This window comes from Macaca fascicularis, chromosome 5 (genome assembly GCF_037993035.2).
Source record: "Macaca fascicularis isolate 582-1 chromosome 5, T2T-MFA8v1.1".
Classification (NCBI taxonomy): Eukaryota; Metazoa; Chordata; class Mammalia; order Primates; family Cercopithecidae; genus Macaca; species Macaca fascicularis.
The window spans coordinates 57,723,356-57,738,845 of record NC_088379.1 but is presented as its reverse complement, the minus strand read 5'-3'; the positions used below and the strand labels follow the sequence as shown (position 1 = coordinate 57,738,845).

At 41.4% G+C, this 15,490-nt stretch overlaps 2 protein-coding genes and 1 long non-coding RNA gene across 6 annotated transcripts in view; 1 reads left to right on the top strand and 2 right to left on the bottom strand.

Annotated features, from left to right (window-relative positions):
* Nucleotides 1-2,131, bottom strand: part of NUP54 (nucleoporin 54) — a 33,150-nt gene extending 31,019 nt beyond the window's left edge. For 2 of the 4 annotated variants that reach the window (XR_012434856.1, XM_005555006.4), the window contains exons 1-2: nt 2,005-2,131; nt 1,179-1,340 (exon numbers count right to left, since the gene is read on the bottom strand). Coding sequence is in view for 2 of the 4 variants with exons in the window: in XM_005555006.4 (XP_005555063.1) it covers nt 1,179-1,340; nt 2,005-2,071 (229 nt within the window). In the remaining 2 variants the exon portion in view is untranslated. The remainder of the gene's footprint in view (nt 1-1,178; nt 1,341-2,004) is intronic. The other 2 variants (XR_012434857.1, XM_005555007.3) reach the window with 1 other exon arrangement.
* A 126-nt stretch (nt 2,132-2,257) lies between these two features.
* LOC107129726 (uncharacterized) lies at nt 2,258-7,339 on the top strand. Its single transcript, XR_001490772.4, has 3 exons — nt 2,258-2,299; nt 3,150-3,243; nt 6,652-7,339. It is a non-coding gene; the product is annotated as an uncharacterized lncRNA (long non-coding RNA).
* A 4,282-nt stretch (nt 7,340-11,621) lies between these two features.
* SCARB2 (scavenger receptor class B member 2) overlaps nt 11,622-15,490 on the bottom strand; it is a 56,374-nt gene continuing 52,505 nt past the window's right edge. Inside the window, exon 12 of the mRNA XM_045392464.2 lies at nt 11,622-14,634. Within this exon, the coding sequence (XP_045248399.1) occupies nt 14,596-14,634 (39 nt within the window). The 3' untranslated portion in view covers nt 11,622-14,595. The remainder of the gene's footprint in view (nt 14,635-15,490) is intronic.

Genomic DNA, 15,490 nt, shown 5'->3' with positions numbered 1-15,490 from the left:
TGAGCTGGGTGGTTTTATTCGGAAACACAAATTTCAAAGTAAGATTTCTGTTTTACCCAGTGCCAATTTTAAGCAAACAAGGAAAAGCAAACACACCAAAGGACAGTGATATGTGATCACTTCGAATACATCTTAATTAAAATGGATCATCTCGTCTTTGAAGTTTTCAAATATTCTTCTGTTTTCAACTCAGATGCTAGGGTGATAATCACATTGCAGTAACAAGTGAATGAATAAAATACCAAACTTCCCTAGTAAGGTGTAGGGAGTAAATAATGTTTATCAAATGCATATAATTGGCACGGGCATAAGAGGCATAATGTAAGAGACTATGGACGATAAATTCATATACGAGCAGCTGAAGAACAAGATTTTTTTTCTACAGTGTCACTATGTAAAGTACACATAAACCTATTTTAAATGCATACATAATATCATTATTGCGTCTTGCAAAATTTTTTTAATGAGCTTCAAACAACCCACATGCATAAGAAAATCTTCATAATTATCTTTTTGAATGCAAAGACGTCTAGCCTACCTTTTAGAATTCGGGGCTATATGCCATAAAATTAAACTGCTCTCTTTGAGCTTTTCCCAAAATTCCAGAAAAGAATTGGGGATTCTTTCTATAATTACACATCTTATAGAAATTACACATCTTATAGTATCCTAATCTGCTGAGTTGACCAAAGAAATACATTATTATCATTATAACACAAGTTAAAAAACAAAACAGGTTACTGCTGTTCGTATAAGACTTGTTTCTCTTTGGAAACAGAAGGACAATAAAATGAAATCTCAATGAAAGATGCAGAAAAAATGAAAAATGACTGCAGGAGTCCAAGAATCCCAGGATGGGCTTGACTGGTGGTGAGTTTATACTTTGGAAGTCTTATCTAATAATTTAAAAGATATATTCCATTCAAAATTATAATCCAAATGCTTATCATTTGGAAGATAAGTGCACATTTAATAAAGGAACACAACTTGCAAAACTTTCCTAAACCACATCTTTTAAGGTACTAAAAACTTGATATAAATGTTTTTGATCTGAGATCAGGAAACAAATTTCCTTTCCTTATTAAACAAGTAACAGTTCCTTCCCAAACTCCAGGAACCACAATATTCTTGGACTCCAGCTCCCAACACTCGTTACACATACAACCCGCAGTATCTACCTGCACTTGCCAGACTGTTACCAAAATTGAACGGAGTCGCCGAGGTAGTAGAAACACCGAAATTCCCAATATTAAAGTTCACTGCAGGATTAGCAGTTAATCCGAAACCCCCAAAATTAAACCCACTGGCGGTGGAGTTGGCAGTCTCAAGCCCACCAAATCCTGATAGGCGTGTAGGCAAAGAAACAAAATTTTAAAAAGGGGGAGAGGGAAAAAGAAAAGAAAGCAAGGTAAGGATTACAAGAATCAGCAGGAGGTTTCACAGAAGTGAACAAACCTGGTTTTGCTCCAAACAGTTTAAGAAAGCAGAGTGGGGGTGGGGTGGGGCAGATGGAAGAAGCACGACGGATAAGCCCCATAGCGAGGACCACAAGGGGCCGGGGCTGGAACTAAGGGAGTCAATGGGAGTGCCGGTGGATCCCCAGCCCCATCCTCGCTGGCAGCGGGAATCACGCAAGCGTTCCCGCCTATCTGGGAGGCTGAGGTGCAGAAGGGAGGGAGGGAGGCTCTCGGGCAAGGTGAGAGGGGAGCAACCTCCAATTTCTCTGAGTAGAACTCCCCGGTGGCGGGAAGCGAACCGCTGAAGCCAGGGCCCTGTGGAAACTCACGCGCGGCGCGCGAGCTTCTAGTGGGACCTCGAGTACCCCCGCGGCCTCCTCGGGAGCCGCCTCGGCCCACTTTGCGGCCGCCCGCCCTTTCCCAATGCCTCTAAAGTCTCCGCGTCGGCGGGAGATCCCAGGATACCCAGATCGGAGAGTCTCGGACAGAGGGGGCGGACCAGACCCTTCCCCTCCTTCCCGGGTGAAGGTCCAGGGGGATCACTCACCCGCGGGGGCCGCGGTGGCTGCAGCGGTACCGGAGGTGCCCGAGGGAGCCCCAAAATTGAAGGCCATGTCGCGAGAGCAGGAGACCAAGGAGATTACTCCCGCGACGCGCAGCGCGCTCCTCTTCTCAGTCCGGCCCGGAAACCGCCAGTCAGATCACCGAGTTCCGCCTCCTTTCTGGCCTAGCCTAAAAGGCCGGAAGGCGCCAAGGGCGTAGGAGCCGGGTGGTTGTGAGGGAACGCCCCCAGCCGGCTCACTTCCGGTGGGGTTCACAAGATGTGGGGCATCACTGTTAAGGTAAAATGCTGGGACGCTGGCGAGGGTGTGCCTCCTGGGAGTCCTTTAGAAACTGCCGTAGGGAGGTTCTTTGGGAAAGATGTGCAGAGGCTGAAGTTGTTACTGTAGGGATACGCGGTAAACAGCTAGAATTTGCATGTGGTAGGGTTGAAGTTGCTGCCCCATCAAAGAGTGGAGCTGGGAGGTCGGGCAGCTGGGCTGGGTTTGAGAACCCACCACCACCCACGAGGAGATGGTATTTGAACCCAGTGCTGAAGGATGAGTAGGCGGAGCAGAAGAAGTAAAGAGGGTGCACGTTGGAAGAAATGAAAGAGAATGGAACTGTAGCAAACACGTTGCGTTTACTCTGTGCCAGGCACTCTTCTAGACATTTTACATAATTTAATTCTCAGCTATCTTGTGAGGTTGGTTCCTGCTATCTCCAGTTTATAAAAGAGGAAACAGGTACCAGAGGGTCAGGCTGTGTCCAGAGTCAGTACTCCTAACCACAGCTCTAAGGAGCACTGAAAAAGAGGGGAAGAGTGGTCCCCCTCCATCTTACTTGTAATATTATTTAATCCTCAGAATAACTCAATAGAGGAGATTCTGTAACTATATTTTGCAGGTGAGATGAGAGGATTGAGGTTTGGAGTTGTTAAGCAGCTTGCCCAAAGTCACCTTGCAAGTAGGTTCTGGAGTCTAGTTTTGAACTCATGTTTCTCCACTCCAGAGTCCCAATTTGTAAAAATTACCATTATATTATATTGCCTTGTAAATTATGGTAAGGATTTCAGACTATTTCTTGAGGGTAATGGGAAACCTTTAAGGGGTTTTAGGCAGAGGACTAGTATGACTAGAATTTTATTTTTAGAAGATCCCTCTGGCTGCCATGAGGAGAATGGATTGGAAGGAGCCAGCATGCCTCGGGAAGGTAGAGCTTTTAGGAGTCTGTTGTAGTTGCACAGGTAAGAGATGATGATGACTTGGATTATATCTGGCAGTGGAATTATGAGAATAAATTTGAGAGATACTTAAGAAGTAGCATATATAAGACTTGTAGTATTTGGACATGGGGAGTAAGGATTCAAGGACAACTTCCTGCTTTCTGGCTTGGGCAAGTTGGTGAATGGTGACCAGTGTCTGACTCCTGCAAACTAAGTATGCTTTCATACCCAATGCACTGCCTTCTTTCACTGTTTGTCACAGATAATTTATCAGTCTAATTTTTACTCACAATAATATATATTCCATAAATGCAAGAACCGTGTCCCTCTTGTTCCATGCCCTGCACAAGTATCTGGCATATAACAGGGGGAAATAAATAATGAATGAATGACAGATAGGTGGAAACCAGATCTTGAAAGACCTTCCTTAGCATGTTAAGGAGCTTTGATTTACCACCAGCTTGTCCAGCCTGCAGCCCACAGGCCACATGTGGCGCATGGCTCAGGATGGCTTTGAATGCAGCCCAACACAAATTCATAAACTGTATTGAAACGTTGTGAGGTTTTTTGGCGATTTTTTTAAAGCTCATCAGCTATTGTTAGTGTTAGTGTATTTTATGTGTGGCCCAAGGCAATTCTTCCAGTGTGGCCCGGGGAAGCCAAAAGATTGGGCACCCCTGAGTTAGCACATAGTCTAATGGTTAAGTACTTAGCTTACCTTTAAAAAACAACCCCCCAATCTAGCAGAAAGAAAAACCAAAGATTAATTTATGGAATCTGCCAGAAGCTCAGAAATTGGAGATATCATGTATCTTCATCAGTTGGGGTAAAGGGAAGATAAAATGAGAGGAACTGGTTGAAAGTCTATTTAAGAAGCAGTTAGAGCTCCCAGAATCCTCTTCTGACCTTGTGCAGCCAAGTGAATGCTTCTTCCCCACTCTAGAAAAATAATGGAGAATTCTTCTCTACAGTGATTAAAATAGTATTATTTGCCAGGCACCAGCCTATAGTCACATCTACTCGGACAGCTGATGTGGGAGGATTGCTTGAGCCCAGGAGTTCAGCCAGCCTGGGGAACACGGTGGGGACTCTCCCCTGCCCCCCGCCAGTGTCAAAAAAATAAAATGGTAGTGTCTCTGGACTTGGGGGCACCAGACATTATTGAGAGTGGGTAGTGCCCTACTGAATGCTGGAAGACTGAGTGGAAATGCATGCCTATACACCTTCCCCTACTGCTCCCAGAGCATTGGCAGCCAACCCTTTACCCTCCAGGAAGGTATAGGAGAATCTTCTATGGGTGAAATGACCAGTATCAGAGAAAAGACAGTCATCTGACATCAGAAATCTCTAAATAAATGATTTAGCCACATCACATTATAGCAGTGGTCCTCAACTGGTGCCAATTTTGACTTCTACTCCTCCCACCCCCTGGCACATGTGGCAGTGTCTACAGACAGTTTTGGTTGTTGCAACCAAACTTTTAATTTAAAAGTTTCATTCTCCTTGCAGTTTCCTCCAAGCTGCTTTTGCTGCGCTATTTGTTTTGATCTCTATACTCTGTGTTAAAGACTTTCCTCAGCTTGGTAATCCTTGCTGGTCTACTCATATTTAAGAGTGGAAGATCCTACAGGCATCTATTGGGTAGAAGTTGAAGATGCTGCAAAATATTCTAGGACAGACTCCCTTCCTCCCCAAACAAAAAATTATCTGGCCCCAAATATCACTTTTACAGAGTTTGAGAAATCCTGCTTTATAATAAAGCTCACACTTCGCAAGCCTCGCTAAGACCCACAGAACTTCCATTCAGCTTTTAAGTTCCACTCTTAAATATGAGTAGACCAGCAAGGATTACCAAGCTGAGGAAAGGCTTTAACGCAAAGTATAGAGATCAAAACAAATAGCGCAGCAAAAGCAGCTTGGAGGAAACTAACTGCAAGGAGGATGAAACTTTTAAAAAGTGTCCACAGAGAGATAGCAAGAAATATTGTAACCATGAAATAATATCAGGATGTTATTATTTTCAAAGAAAGTATTCTTAGCAGAACAAAAGAGAGCTGTAGGAATTTTAAAGCTATTACCGGAAATGAAAAACCCAGTAGAAGTGTTGGAAGATAAAGGTGAAGAAATCTCTCAGAAAGTAAAACAAAAAGACCAAGGATGGAAAATTGAAGAAAAAATAAAACTAAAGGACTAGTTCAAAAAGTTGTCTATCACACACACTGTTATATTATGCACATCAGAAAGAGTATACAGAAAAATCTGTCCTTTAAAGTCTTTCAAGATTATTCCTATTATTCCTGTTATTCGTTCATTCAGAGTTTATTGAGTCCTACTATGTACTTGGCACTATTCTGAGCACTAAACAGAAAAGGTATGGTTTGTGCCTTTGAGAACTTACTGTTGAGTGAGGGAAAACCAGATATTAAGTTAATAGTACACTTGTGGGCCAAGTGCAGTGGCTCATACTTGTTTTTTTTTTTTTTTTTGAGACGGAGTCTCACGCTGTTGCCCAGGCTGGAGTGCAGTGGCGCAATCTCGGCTCACTGCAAGCTCCGCCTCCTGGGTTCACGCCATTCTCCTGCCTCAGCCTCCTGAGTAGCTAGGACTACAGGCGCCCGCCACCGCGCCCGGCTAATTTTTTTTTTGTATTTTTAGTAGAGACGGGGTTTCACTGTGGTCTCGATCTCCTGACCTTGTGATCCGCCCGCCTCGGCCTCCCAAAGTGCTGGGATTACAGGCTTGAGCCACCGCGCCCGGCCGTGGCTCATACTTGTAATCCTAGCACTTTGGGGGGCCAGGGCAGGAGGGTCGCTGAGCTGGGGAGATTGAGACCAGCCTGGGCAATATAGAGAGACCCCATCTCTACAAAAAAAAAAATAGACCAAATTAGCCAGATGTGGCAGATGCCTGAAGCCCCAGAGGTTGATGCTGCAGTGAGCAGAGATCACGCCACTGCACTCCAGCTTGGGTGACGGAGTGAGACATCTCAAAAAGAAAATAGTGTACTTGTGACTATTCAAGAATGCAGCACAGATGAGAAAATTATTAAATAATTCAAGAAAATTTATCATAATTGAAAGACATTGTTGGTTTGAAAATGGTTCACCAAATGCTCATTACAATTAATGAAACTAGACTTACACTAAGGCACATTCCAAAATAACAGAACCATGATGGCAAAGAAGTTTCCAGAGAATAAAAGAGGTCACACACAAAAAAACAGGAATCAAAATGGCATCAGACTTCTCAATGGTAACACTACCTAGAAGGCAGTCAAGAAATGCCTTTGAATTTCTGAATACAAATTGTTTCCAGCTACAATTCTATTCCCAGCCAAGTTGTAGATCAGCTGGGAAGGGAGACTAACAGCATTTTTAGACAAAAAAAAAAAAAAAACTTTAAGAAAATAAAACACCTCCTATTTTTTAGGCAGTTAGTTACCAGAGGATGATTGCCACCAAGATGGAGCCAAGGCTGAAAGAGGAAGACATTCGGAGCTCCAGCACAGATGGCAGGAATCCCCAGGATGACTTGGAGAATAACCAGTCCAGACTGTAGCAAGTCTGGTTCTGGGGAAGGCTACTTCAAAAGGATGAGCAATTGGAGAGAGATTTAGACAATCAGCAACAAGGTTGGGGTTGAATTGGTGATAAATACATGAAAACTAAGCCAGTGGGACAATTAAACAGTATTAGATGAGAAAGGAAAAGTGTTGAAAGGTTACTACATGGCTCAATTGTGCAGTTTCCACATAATCCCAATAATGTGAATTGAATATTGAGCTGTACAAAATTATGGCATAACTATACTGGAAAGATGGGGGAATGAAAAGAATATTTGTGTGAATAGAAAAGAGCTAAACCCTCATGCACCATGGTGGGGAGTCAGTGGGTAACACTGAAACAAAATTCACCAAGCAGCGTATCATCTAGAGACAGGGGGTAAAATAAAAAAAACAATTTAAAAAAGGCTAAAACAGGTGTCTGCAAGCACTCTGAGAGTAGTGTCTGCTTTTCCTATTTTTTTAAAAAATAACAATTGTAGAATTGTTTGATTGTTAAATCTATGTGCTTATATGTATAACTTTAATAAAAATGAAAACAAACAATAACAAAAAGGCTTTGTACTTATCAAAATTACTACTGTTGTTTGACCCAGCAATACTACTTCTAGGAATTTATCTTATAAATGATTTGGCAAAATAATGGAATACAAGATAATTCATTACAACACTATCTATAATAATGATTGGAAACAAACCAGGGTTTGGTTAAATAAATTGTTGCTTTTATACAAAGGAATACTATTCCGCTATGAGCTAGGAACAAAAAAGCCCTTTGTGTACTGAAAAGAAAGACCTCAAAGATAAATTACATGTGGAATGTTCATCCTTGGAGTTGAAAAAAAAATTACATGAAAAATGCACAATTCAGAACACTGTATGTATGCTACAATTTGGGTTTTTAAAAAAGGGCTAGAATATATAAATACACATGATTTGTACAAAATATTCCTGGAAAAATACGTTTGAAAAACCAAATAATATTGGTTGCATCTGGAAAGATGTATTGGGTGGCTAGGAAATGGGTGGAGGAAGACTTTTACCCTAAACCCGTTTTATGCATTCTGAAAATGTAAAAGGGTTACTTATTTAAAAAACTAAGTAATGCTGGCTAATATGGTGAAACCCCATCTCTACTAAAAAAACAAAAAATTAGCCAGGCATGGTGGCATGCGCCTGTACTCCCAGCTACTTGGGAAGCTGAGGTAGGAGAATCGCTTGAACTCGGGAGGCGGAGGTTGCAGTGAGCCGAGATCGTGCTGCTGCAGCCTGATGACTGACTCCGTCTCAAAAAACAAAACACACACACACAAAACCTAAGTAACGCTAATAGAGATTATTGCAGGAGTCCTAGTGAGAGTGCAGATATGCAGGTGAGGACAGCAGGAATGAAGACTGATGGGTGATTGCTTAATTGATTATATGTGGAGGGGAGGGAAAGGAGGAGTCTAGCATGAGTCCCTGATTTCTGGCTGTACAGTGAGATATGATTGTGATGCCATTTTCTAGTAATGGGAATTTGGGAAGAAAAGAAAAATGAGTTCCTATACTTACTGCATTTGAGGCAACCTGGCTAAGGATATCTAGCAGGTATCTGGATATGTGAGGCTGAAGCTGAAGAGTAAAACCCATTTACTTCCCAGACTTCATTTACAACCCAAACACAACCCAGCCTGTGTTGTGAAAAGAAAGACCTCAAAGATAAATTACATGTGGAGTGTTCATCCTTGGAGTTGAAAAAAAAAGTACATGAAAAATGCACAATTCAGAACAAAACCCAACCTGTGTTTTGGTTGTAATTGAAGTCTGGGAAGTAAATGGGATTGTCAGGGAGAGAGTATCAAGTGAGGAGAGGTTGTAGCTGAGCACTATTATTAAGAAGAGAGCAGAGAGTCTTCAAGGGAGCCTGAGATACAGGGGCCAAATCCAGCCCACTGCTGATTTTTGTAAAATACACTTTTGTTGGAACATAGAGACATCATTTATGCATTGTCCACAGCTGCCTTCATGCTGCAAGAGCAGAATTGAATAGTTGTGACAGGGCACCTGGCTTGCAAAGCAAAACTATTTTCTGTATGGCCCTTTAGAGAAGTTTACCAAACCCCACCTAGACTACGGCAGCAGCCCCCGTAGCACAATGAGCAAGACTCTCTGTGACCTTGGCAGTTCATTCTTGGTTGCCTGCAGAATGAGTTAGCTGTGGCTGGGGTTTCCTCCTTCTAGGGAAAAGGCTGCACCCAAGCTCAGGTTCCCATGGGACTGGCGCCTTCTTCATCACAGGAGTGGAGATTTTTAACATTCCATGGACAGCTGGCATTTCCAGACAACTCCTGTAAACCATTGGCACTCCAAATCCAACTGCCTGTTGCTCAGCATCTTGTGTATTCCCCCATTGACGAGACTTCTTCAAGCTTGCCCTATAGAAAGGGAGACTAGGAGGAGGACGTGCTCTTCTGAAACCAGTGTTGTGGGCCTTGGCTCACCTCTCCATGGGATAACATGAGGATGGTACCTTCTTTTTTCCTGGCCCTGTAAATTTGTATTTCCTCCAGTGAAGCTCATTCCTTAGCCCATGCTATGTAGCTTTGTGGATTCACCCTGAAGGGTGGTGTATGACAGCTGATGACCCAGAAGACCCATCTTGCATGCCAATGGAGACCTAGCACAACAGCTCCTAATTGATCTCCCTGCATCCATGTTGATTCTCTTCAATTCTAGTCTTCATCTTGCGGCTAGACTGGGCCTTTCTAAACAGACTTGCCCACCTTCCTCCCACAACCCAATTGAAAACACAATAGCTCCCCATTGGTCTTAAGACATACCAAAATACCCAAATCTTTAATATGGTTTAATGAAACCTTACTTCCCACCATTCGTCCCTCTCTGGACTGCGGCCATTTTCTCAGTCACTTGTAGTAACCGCATTTCCTCCTGCCCTTGAGCATGTCCTGTTCCCTTTGTCTGAAAGACCTTGCTTTGCTTAATTAACTCCAGCTCCTAGTCATGTTCCCAAAACACTAAACTCAGTTGAAATTTTACATTTTATCTGTATGATTATTTGGTAACTGTTTTCCACGCTAGACTGTAAGATCCACAGATCTCTTTTAAACCAGTAGCCTAGTTTATATTCAAAGTGCCTAGCATAAAGTGGGTGCTTAATGAAATTAGTTGAACACATTTTTAGGTATAATGTAGAAAGAAGCCAGGATCCAAATACCACATACTCTATAATTAAATAAAATGTCTGGAGAAGGCAAATCTACAAAGACCGAAAGATGATGGTGGTTGCCAGGGGCTAAGGTTGGCAACAGAGTGCTTATAAACTGGCATGAGGAATTTTATTGAGGTTATGGAAATGTTCTAAAACTGCACAACTCAGTAAATTTACTAAAAATCATTGTATTGTACATTTTAAATGGGTGACTTATGGTATGTAAATTATACTTCAAGTGTTTAAAAATAAAAACTTGACTGAATGAAAAAATATAGTTACTGGAAAAGGGATCTTTATCTTGTGCTGAATGTGTATACATGTTTTTATACTTTGTCTTCTATACCATTCATCCTATACTGTTTTCTTAGTGCTAATGGATATATGTTTTAACATACCTTATTGCTTAAAAAAAATTTTTCTGGATTTTTCTTACTCCCTGATTTGAAATAATCAGGCTTGGCATGTTACAAAGTTCCAGGTGTCTCTAACTACCTTGAGTAAGAAGAAATAGGTACAAGGAGTTTCCCTGTGACATAAACCAGCTGCAGAGTTAGGATTCCTAGGAAGTATATATCTTAGGGATCAAGTGTCCTTGATACATGACATTTGTAACACTGAGCTAGATATTTTAAGACTTTTCTGGATTTGCTGATTTCAAAAATAAGTTGCAGTATTGGGATGGGAAAGGTTTTAAAGGTAATCTGAAGTTTGGAACTAATAACTTTAGTACCCTAGATAGTACCGTAGATAAATATCCCTAGAAACAAAAGCCTCAGCCCTTTGGGAGGCTGAGGTGGGCAGATTGCTTGAGCCCAGGAGTTCAAGACCAGCCTGGGCAACATGGCAAAACCTTGTCTCTACAAAATATAAAAAAATTACCCAGGTGTGGTGGTGCACACCTGTAGTCCCGGCTACTAGGGAGGCTGAGGTAGGACGATCACTTGAGTCCAAGAGGTCGAGGCTGCAGTAAGCCATGATTGCACAACTGCACTCCAGCCTGGGTGACAGAGCAAGACTCTGTCTCAAAAGAAAAAAAAAAGAGAGAGAAAAGAAAAAAAAAAAAAAAACCCCAGTGCCTCTCCAATAGCTCTTGGATCCCACTGAGCCTTTTGGGTGGACTTATCTGCATTTTGGTTGGGTGTACCTGGAAGCAGACCTAAGATAAGCAGACGTAAGATGTTAGGACAGGTGGATGATTTGGGAAGCAGCATTGAAGGGCTGGGCGATTAAGACAGGGAACAAAGAAACGCTAACGGAAAGTAGTTACCACTGTGGGCAACCCTAATTGAGGACCCATGTGGAATAAGCCTGAGAATTGGTCCTCTGAGGATTGAAACATCTATCAGCTGACTGACTCCTGCCCCATTTAGTTGAGGGTTGCCTTGGGTTATTAACTCCCTGATACTTTCTCAAGGGCTCTTGAGAAAGACTCAAGACAGAAAAGCAGAGTGTGGGACTGCTTGGAGTGGAACTTGTCAGGCTGATTGTAACCGTCCACTACAGCAAAGCTGAAATCAGACATGGTCCAAGTGTGTGACTCAGGGCTGCCTCTGTCAAGAAACATCTTTCCAGTGAAACTCCATAAACAACAGGACATCCAATGACATATAACTTCTAGTGCAATTTTATATAAAGTGGTTTTTTATTAGTGAAACATTTCATTGCATTAAGGGTAGAAATAAACACGTCAAGAACCGCATGAAGTGAACCAACTGTATGAGCTACATGAAGAGCATTCTGGTCAGTATTCTCATTAACAGGCACAAGCAATTTAGTGATAATGCCCAGAGGGCCAAGGATACGGACCACCTTTTGCAGAACTCATATCTCAAGCAATTTAAATTAAAAATTAGCCTCCCTTAAGTTAAAAACCCCAATAGGGGTTAGTCGTGTAGTGCTTGTTCCACTTGACCATTAGTGATCTTTCTAGAACATAAGGAAATAAAATCTGGTTGGAAAAGCCTGGAGCTAAAAGTGGCAAAGCCCATCTCCTGTCCTGTGCTCAACTCCTAATTTTCCCTGAGAGAAGTGAGTTAAGCTCTCTGTCTTGGTTTCTTCCTAAGTTGAGGATCATGGTACCAGAAGCTTGCATTCTGTGATCATGACAGTGCTTACAATCACAAAGCCTTTGAGGGTCTTTCTAAGATAACTGCCGCAAGAGAATAAGCATGAGAAATAATTTATCTTTAACTTAAAGCCTAATAGGTGCATTCATTCCTCTGAAGCTATAATTTTGACTGTAGTTTGTACGTCTGTCTCAGACTTTTCAGAAGGATAGTATCAAATGTGATTTTAACCAAGTAACTATTAAGAATCATGACACAGGCCAGGGGCAGTGGCTCACACCTGTAATCCCAGCACTTTGGGAGGCTGAGGCGTGTGGCTAGCAAGGTCAGGAGATCGAGACCATCCTGGCCAACATGGTGAAACCCCGTCTCCACTAAAAATACAAAATTTAGCTGGGCGTGGTGGCACGTGCCTGTAGTCCCAGCTACTTGGGAGGCTGAGGCAGAAGAATTGCTTGAACCCGGGAGGCAGAGGTTGCTGTGAGGTGAGATCACCCCACTGCACTCCAGCCTGGGTGACAGAGTGAGACTGTCTCAAAAAAAAGAATCATGACACAAGTATGGAAGTAATATGTTTTTGGTCTCCCTGCCAGTGTGTAACTCAGTCTAAATGTGTATATCATTAACTGTTATCATTTACAGTATTTAAAATATCCTCACAGATGATTCTATCCTGATAATAGGACTAAGCCAATAAGTATGCACTAGCGTGTCCATTTTATTAGTATGGATAAGTACATGCATAAATAAGACATGCCCAATTATCTAGTTAAATATTTATAAATTCTAAAAATCTAGATATTTAGCATTATTGCAGACCCAATATTTTTCTTAGTTTTTTTACATTTTGGTGAGTTGGAGTATCTAAAGTTTCTATCTTGATTCTATAGAAAAGTTGAGAGTTTAATGAATTGCCTCTTCAAGAGGGGAAACATATCACATATTGTTTTAGTGTAGAAAAAGGAAAAATTGTCAGTAAAACAATTTATTACCTCAATACAGGGATAAGAAGCTATGGAAATGAAATCTATATATTTTTTCTTCATTTGCTTACATTGAAATCTAGTTTTAAACAAAAAAAAATCTTTTCGAGTGGTTCAGTTGTTAAGAAATTCTGTAAGCACTTTGTCAGCTAAATGCATAGGCTTCTTAATTCAAAATGAATGGTGAACTTTGAGAATCAAAGAAAATGCCCTTAAATATGCTTGAATTCTGAACACTGTGACATATGGTGGTTCCCAATTCCCTGCCTTTGGTTATGCTGAAACCAAGAAGTCCTTTGAAAAGTGGTGTCTCTGCTTCTGGTCCTAACAGACCTTTCTTTAAAGTACTTTGTGCAACATTTTAAACATCCATCATTCTGTCAGCAAAATGATTGTCACAGGAAGTGTAGGGCACACGTTTTTCTATTCAGTGAGTGACTGTGAGCTACAAAACACTGGAAAGAACTGAATCTGAGGAAAGAACTTGTAAAAAGAATTTCAAAATTACCAAGAAGGCTTTCCCAGAAGAAATGTCTCTTTAGTCTAATCAGACTTTCTGAAACTTATGTGTAACTTAGGCTGTAGATAAATGGATTTCCCATATTCATAATTTTACAAATAATCACTCAATATTAGATTAATTAATACAGTATCATATTTGGCAAGGGTGACTCAGGAAGAAAAATCAGTTACTCATTACATTCAGGAGCATCTTTTCACAGCACGATCATTTTGACTAAAAAAATAACAGTTAACTATCCACAAGCATCATAACTAGCATTTAATTCTACTCTACATGAAATATCTGTACTTATCCTCACCGACATTATTTATGCATTCTCTTCGTTCACAAAAGTACAAGTTAAAAATCCTTAGAAGCTTATCACTATCAACTCATGGGTACTGCCCCACCCAACCCCTTTCCTATTTGATTCTACCCAGTATTTTATTGTAGTTGGAAGACTGAGTTTTCCTGGAGGAATTATGAACTGAAGATCAACATAAAATGTAATATGTAATATTTTAGAAATCAGATGCATTTGAATGATATACTGGATGAAGCTACCATTTTACCCTGGGTCCCGAACTCTTATTTACTTCTGTTTTGCAAGTGAAATGATGGAATACAACATAAAATGGTATATACGCATTTTGAGCACAAAGTTCGGTGAATGAAGCATACTGAATAAAGTTAGACCAAGTAGCATTAACAAGTGATGCAGAGACATTTTACCCACAACAGTGGTCACAAAATTCTGGAGCTACCAGCACCCAACAACAACAAAATTACTATACATGGGTTTATTAAATACTTGCTAGACACATAAAAAAACAATTTCAGAGCCCACATGATTTTATAAAGCTTAATGGCCAGCCATGTCAGCCTGCTCTTTAACCTCTGGCCAGAATGTTCCTATCACTTGCCAGCGCCGTGTCTTTTCCCTTCTTTCAACAGGCAACAAGCCTGCGAGGAGGTGGAGGGTTTCCCCACATCATGGTCCAGGTCAGGACAGCTCACATGGTTTCTTCACCAAGCAAAGGCAATGTTTAGGTTCGAATGAGGGGTGCTCTTTCATCCGCTGTTCCCTGAAACACAGAAGAGAGAAGACAAAGAAGTTAGGTGTTCCTGTCAGAAACTTCTCCCCAGTGTGAAAAGTTTGGGTGAGGAGTGGGGGCATGGAAGGAGGAGAGACCTATAGGAAGGTGGCTCATCCCCCTTACCTTCCCTATTGGACTACTGCTTGTTCTTAAAGATTCAGGCCTAACCTTTTCAGGAGGCCTTTTCTGACCACTCTCACCCTCAATACCAGAGCAGTACCCTTCTCTGTGCTGATCTGGATTATAAAACTTAGACTCTATGGAATTTGCCTGCTTCCTGGTTTGAAACCTACTAAGGAGTAGTGTCTCAGAGATAGTAGTTCTCAATAATTGCTTGCTTGTTGAATATATGAGGAAGGTTAATTATAGGAGCAGTAATTAACATTTCCATGAGGTTTCATTTGTGCTTAAGACAATTTCAGTGACTGCACAAAGTCAGACTGGAAGATCCACACATAGAAATGGCAAAATAGTTTGCCTCACAGCTAATTCAAGCTAAAGTGACTGCCATGGGATAAGAGAAATAATGGAAGAATATGGAAGTCAGGGAAATTCAGCTAATTTTACTCAGATGGTTTCACTTATTTATTTTCTACTTCACATTTGCCTCGGACACTTAGTTGAGGAAACTGGAGGAAAAAAAGGCCTCTGTTGTAAAAAAGGAAGTTGCAGAAAATTTAAGAAGGGCTTCTACAGAAAAGGCTCATTGGAGGTATTCAGGTTCCTGGTTGGGCTGCTGGTCACTGGAGAGGCCAACCCAACTCTTTATCCTAGCCTTCCAGGAAAGTATGCCCGTGTTCCAATCATTTATTATGCAGTGATACCTAAATCATAGGTATCTTCG